Source organism: Pelophylax lessonae (genome assembly GCF_965119305.1).
Source record: "Pelophylax lessonae genome assembly, chromosome: 4".
In the NCBI taxonomy this organism is placed as follows: domain Eukaryota; kingdom Metazoa; phylum Chordata; class Amphibia; order Anura; family Ranidae; genus Pelophylax; species Pelophylax lessonae.
Window position 1 is genome coordinate 96,888,998 of NC_138771.1, and position 5,873 is coordinate 96,894,870.

The following is a 5,873-nucleotide window of genomic DNA, read 5'->3' on the forward strand; positions in this document are numbered from 1 at the left end:
CTTGAAATATTTGTATTGGCTAGCACCTATTTTAAGTCCCGGTTCACACTGGGGCAACTTGTCAGGCGACTTAGCTGCCTGACAAGTCGTGCATTCAGTGCAATGGAACCGTTCTAATCGGTGCAACTCAAGTCGCTCCGACTTAGAAAAAGGTTCCTGAACTACTTTGGGGGCGACTTGCATTGACTTCTATTAGAGAAGTCGTATTCAAGCCCCGTTGAAGTCGCGCTGCATGGGGTGGCTTCAGAGTCGAGCGACTTTGAAGCCGCCCCAGTGTGAACCCAGGCTTACACTACTTTTTGAGAAACAATGTATTACAGAACTGAATAATGTTCTAAGTTAGCATTGTGTACAACATTCATTTGCTGAAAATGGAACTCTCTCATTATAAAGAGGCCTTTTTATTTTTTATTTTTTACTTGCCTACATCTCTGTCCTATCTTAACATTATAGGGAACGTGAATGGACATTCTACAAATAAATAAAAATGGCAACTTTAAAAGTAGTACAAATGCAAGTTCAAGATCTTCATATAAACCACATTACAAAATAGAGTTTAAAAAAATTCAAGTACATTCGCTTAAGTCCAATCGTTTTGTTTGTATGTAGGATTGCATGCAGGAAAATTGACATTTTAGCAAAACAAACAGCTAGGATTAGCATTTCCATGTATATTCTAATCAATCAATGTAAAAAGAAAGGAACAGAAGAGGCCCCCAACCAATTTAACACCAAAAGAAGAGTGGGAAATGAGAGGTATTGTGATTCATTGAACAAGTGGAGTACTTCCAACCCAGCTTTTTATTAGAGCTCTTGTGTGGTAGCATGTCTCACCAGGACCAATGTGGAACTGTCTCTGTCCAAAAGGGTCCCATAAAGCACATACAAAGTCATCGCTTAGCACCAGCCCTGAAGAATTTTTGCTGGTTTTTACTCTGCCCTAAATTCCTGTTGAAACATAAGAAATCGCATATATAATTTATGCATTAACAGCCATGCACAGTAATAAAAGGGCTGATGTAAGACACGTAAGAAAGCCTAAACTATGAGACAAGGGTAAGAATGCCGTCTTCTAAAAGATGCCACATTTAATATAAATTCTAACGCAGCCAAGGGCAACAGGGCTTCAGAAAGTCTTGTGCTTGCAAATAAAGGCATAGTGCACCTTGCAGAAACTATAGGAAAGCAAAATCAATGTGTATGCCTAGTCAAAACTATTTTTTTGGTTCTGGATTTGCTGGGAAAGTATTAGAACCCCTGTTGAGTTTTACTGCTATCTGGGGATCCATTGGAGATACTTACCCTCAATTTCTGTCCTTATGACAACAGTTTCAACAAACAAGGAGAGAAGAAATCTGCAATATCAAACAGGTAGAGAGAGGAAATCTGCAATAGCAACAAATACGGAATTAATTTTAGTGTTGTAGGGGGAAGGCTAAAACCCCTAGAACTTTCTTTGCAACCTGTATCTCTGTTGCAGATTCTCCTTCAGTCTCTGCCTGGTGGGACCATTATTACTCTGATAATGAGTGATGGGATCTCTAACAGAGCCATAAATAGCAGAAATAACACAACAGAGGTTCTGATCCCTCCCCACGCTTACCAAAACGTAAAGAAAAAAGGTTTTAGCTGAACATGCACTTTAAGTTCTGAAGTGATGACATGAACAGAACACATTGCCTGCTAAATATAATATAAACGTGAATGTATTTTAGAAATCATAACCTCAGAACAGCAACAGTGTTTAAAGAATAGGAACAGCATTACTGATTTTGGTGAGGGGGAGGGGAAAGGGGTGGTCTCAACAGCCGCATTTGCCTTTTTCTTTGTCCTCAGTTAACTGCTCAGTAGAGCTGTGGCCATTGGACCGTACCACCCCTTGGGGTATCCAAGACTTGTCCACACACCGTTCCATGCGTTTCATGATCAGATCCAGTAAAGTCTCCACCGCCTTATTGACATTGGTTCCATCTGCAGCGCTTGTCTCAAAGTAAGAGATTCTGGAAGCACACAAACAGAAATGTTTTACAGTGACTGGGCTAAAGGAGACACATTACATCTATGTGCATTGGAAATACTTCTAAAATGAGTAAAGGCGTTTGCTTAAAGATTGAGCATGGACTGACGATTGCTTTACTAACGAACCATTGAAAGAGAAGTATGGCCAAAGGTTTTTTGGCAATACTTCTCCTGTGGGTCACTGGAGTGCACTTATTTCTGCACCCCAGTGAGCAGTCACAGAGCCGCTCTAGGCTCTGCAGTAATCCTGACAATAATGTCAGGATCCACCCAGATACCAGACTGGCAGCTGGCTCAGTCTCTCCTCCAGAGCCTGCTGCTCCCAACCATCCACAGCCTGGTGCTCCAGTGAGTGCTGGAGGGGCAGAGCAGAGAGCGGTGACTGACTATCACCATTCTCTGATCAGTGAAGACCAAAAACTGAGCGATCATCAGTCACAGGATCACTTAGTTCTTGATCTTAGAGCCGGCGGGGAACAGCTGCAGCATCAGACCGATGCTGCACCCACATAGGTGAGTATGTATGGTTTTCTTATTTTTTTTTTTTTTAATATCCCGCACTTCTCTTAAAAAGAAACCTGTGCAAAAAGAGGAGTGCCAGGCACTCTACAATTCCCTCGCTCCTCCACACAACAAATGCCGTTGCAGGTGACACATTCATGTACCAATTCCATCAGGTATATGAATCTGTCACATGGAGGGTGTTGCACAGAGGCTGGAATGTGTATACCAGACACTTCATCCTCATAGCATGTCTTTCCCCAGCTAGCTAGGACTTGGACTCATCCCTGGCTTCATCCTCCTCCTGGCAGGGAGATTCTCCAGCCAGCAAGTGAAAATAAAGGGGCAAGTTAGCTACCGGATGTCATTACCCAAATAATAAGAATCCCCCCCCCCCCACTCTTTGTTTACCTTTAGTTGTGGGCTGGAGAATCTCATGGCCGACAGCTGAATGGGGCCAGGGGATGGGTTACCAGTTGCTAGGAAGCAAGCAGCTGCTTGTGTCCTAGCTACCACAAGTCTTGTGCTGGAAATTCTCAAGTACTAACAACCTCCCCAGGACATATAGCAAACTGAGCACTGGTGTCTCTCTGCACACTAACACAGAGTTGGTCTTCATTACTATCAGTTTGTGTGGAGATTTCCAGCTTCCACGGGAATCCCACAGGTATGGCACATACATACTTATATTTGTCCAAGCTGGAAAAATGTAACCATGTAAAAATTAGCATGCCTAGTGTGTTTATGCAATATAGATTTATTTTATTATGGTGTATTAGAGCTATTAGGGGGATGATCAATGCATGAAAAACATTGTCAAATACACAATGAAGTTAATTTACTAAAGGCAAACAGGCAGTTCAAGGTGTAGCACTACTCCCTGGGGAGCTGCTTGAAGCTGGTTTCCCTGCGTTACCCATAGCAACAACTTAGCAATTCAAAGTACTTTAAGCGTTTGGCTCAGTCAGAAAACAGTCCAGGGGATGTATTTTTTTGTTGGTTTCATTTAAGAACTTGGATAGGAGAAGGGATGAGTGGGATACTAAAACTAGATAAACTATGCACAATTTTAGGACTTCTAACTATGATGAGTGTGGCAAGGCCGCTGCTTCACCTTGCCACTGTAGTGAAGTACTCTTCAGGGCCCCACTTGGCACCCCCTTTTACCCCTACTCTTCAGGGTTCTACTTGGCACCCCCTTTATTATTGAATACTGTGTTAGCTGACCTATCCTCTGACTTCTCTGGAGTGGTCCCCCTTCCTGGGCGAACCCCTTGGCAACCCTTCTGGTACTACGGGCAAAGTTTTTCCCAGATGACTCTGCCAGCAGCTCCACCGTCAGCTTTCCAGGATCCTTCAGGCTCAGCTACACACCTGGCTCACTAGGGCGACTGCCCGTGACCACCTTCCTCAGACAGTAGGAGGAGAGACCGCCGTCACCCTCCTCCTGGGACTCTGCTTCCCGCCAAAGATGCCCTGTCACATGTGCCCTTGGCTTTTATGGTCAATCCCCTGGATGCACTGCTTTAGTGCCCTCCCACTGGGACTGTCACAAAAAATGGATTTTTGTAAAATCTTACCGTAAAATCCTTTTCTCTTAGCTCATTGACAGACGTAGTCCTCGGTGATACAGCACCTTCGGGTTATGTTGCCTCCACAGGAGTAGGACTAGACAGGAAATAAAATGCTCTGGCCACACCCTAGGGGCAGTCCCCGAGGGTATATCCTCTCTCTCTCTGCCACAGCAAATCAGTTATGTCACAAAAGCAGTGTTTAGAGAATTTAACCCAACCCAACTCAAAAACAGAGGGGCGGGTACTACGTCTGTCAATGAGCTAAGAGAAAAGGATTTTACGGTAAGATTTTACAAAAATCCATTTTTCTCTATCGCTCATTGACAGACGTAGTCCTCGGTGATACAGCACCTTCGGGACGTCCCAGAGCAGTATCACAAATGAGGGGTGGGAAAATGGAAATCAAATCCAAATCTAGAAGGCCCAACCGGTGCCAACTAGAAGTTTACAATGCTCAACATTAATGATGAGACTCAACAAAAAATTTTCAAACAGAAAAAAATCCTCGAGGTAGACCACCGGTCTCCTCAAATTGCGGCCTGCAAAACCTTGCGGCCAAATGAGGCATCCGCCGATGCCATGACATCAATTTTATAAAATTTTGTAAAGGTATGTACTGACGACCAGGTGGCCGCCTTACATACCTGGACCACTGACGCCTGATGGCGAAAGGCCCAGAAGTACTGAGCGCTCGAGTGGAGTGCGCCCTAACAGGGAACGGAGGACTCTGACCCCCTAAAGATTCCCACCACGCGATATAAGTCTTCCATGTGTGATAATAGACTCTGCTGGAAGTCGCTTTCCTTGCTTTAATAAGGGTAGGAATGACTGAAGCTGACAACCCTCTGTCCTTCAGTACTTGGGTCTCAATCGCCAGGCCATTAAAACCAGCGACTGTAAAGCACAATGGTAGATTGGTCCTCGAGACCGCAGATACTCCCTGAGACGCAGTTCCCACGGAATGTCCGCGACTAGCAAGTCCAAGTCGGCCAGGCCGGCTTGACGAGGCCAGCCTAGAATTTCTAGGACCACTGGCACTGACGGGATTTGAACCAGGCGTCCCTAGAGCTATCTGGCCCCGACCATCCGACAAAGTCTGGTCGTTTTCTGTTCCCACACATTTATCCGACACCTGATTCCTATCAGGAACGGTGATCTCTCCTGGTTGAATCTCAGGGACCGAAGTCACCCGGCTAGAGGCTTCTTGGTCTGTCTGGTCAACCAGATCCGATTCCTGTGGGGAATTGAGACTAATCTTAGGAAAAGGTAAAGGAAAAGATCTATTCAGGGAACGGTGACTACCGCTCCCTGTAATACTTAAATGTTGGAAGGGAAGAATCGCACCGGTAGTAGTAGTCGATGCTCGATCTAATGTCCTGAATACCGGTGAAAACGTCCCCCCACCCTCAACCCGGGTGGGGGCGCACCTTCAGGCTGTGTAATCCTTTGCTTCGGGTTTGGCTGAGTCGGTCCTCTGTTTGTCCGACCAGCCTTTCTTGAACCCTCCTGGAGGAGTCTTGCCTTTCCCGCTTGTTCCAGCCGGGCGTGCGAACCCTTTATGGGCGGTAAAGAAAGGTCCTCGCTTGTTGCGAGGTCCCTTAGCTTTAGCAGCCTGTGGCAAGAAAGTGCTCTTGCCCCCAGTGGCATCCTTAATAATTTCATCTAGGGTGGCCCCAAATAGGCGATTCCCCTGAAAGGGGAGATTCGTCAAGGTCTTTTTGGAACCTAGGTCAGCTGACCAGCATTTTAACCACAGCACACGTCTGAGGATTACCGCTG

General features: G+C 45.6%; 1 protein-coding gene across 3 annotated transcripts in view; it reads right to left on the minus strand.

The window, feature by feature from the left end:
• Positions 1 to 297: 297 nt before the first annotated feature.
• Positions 298 to 5,873, minus strand: part of RAB27A (RAB27A, member RAS oncogene family) — a 233,549-nt gene continuing 227,973 nt past the window's right edge. For 2 of the 3 annotated variants that reach the window (XM_082252828.1, XM_082252829.1), the window contains one exon: positions 1,442 to 2,000. In XM_082252828.1, the coding sequence (XP_082108954.1) occupies positions 1,802 to 2,000 (199 nt within the window). In that variant the 3' untranslated portion in view covers positions 1,442 to 1,801. Of the gene's footprint in view, positions 949 to 1,441; positions 2,001 to 5,873 lie in introns of those variants that run through there. The other variant, XM_082252830.1, reaches the window with a different exon arrangement.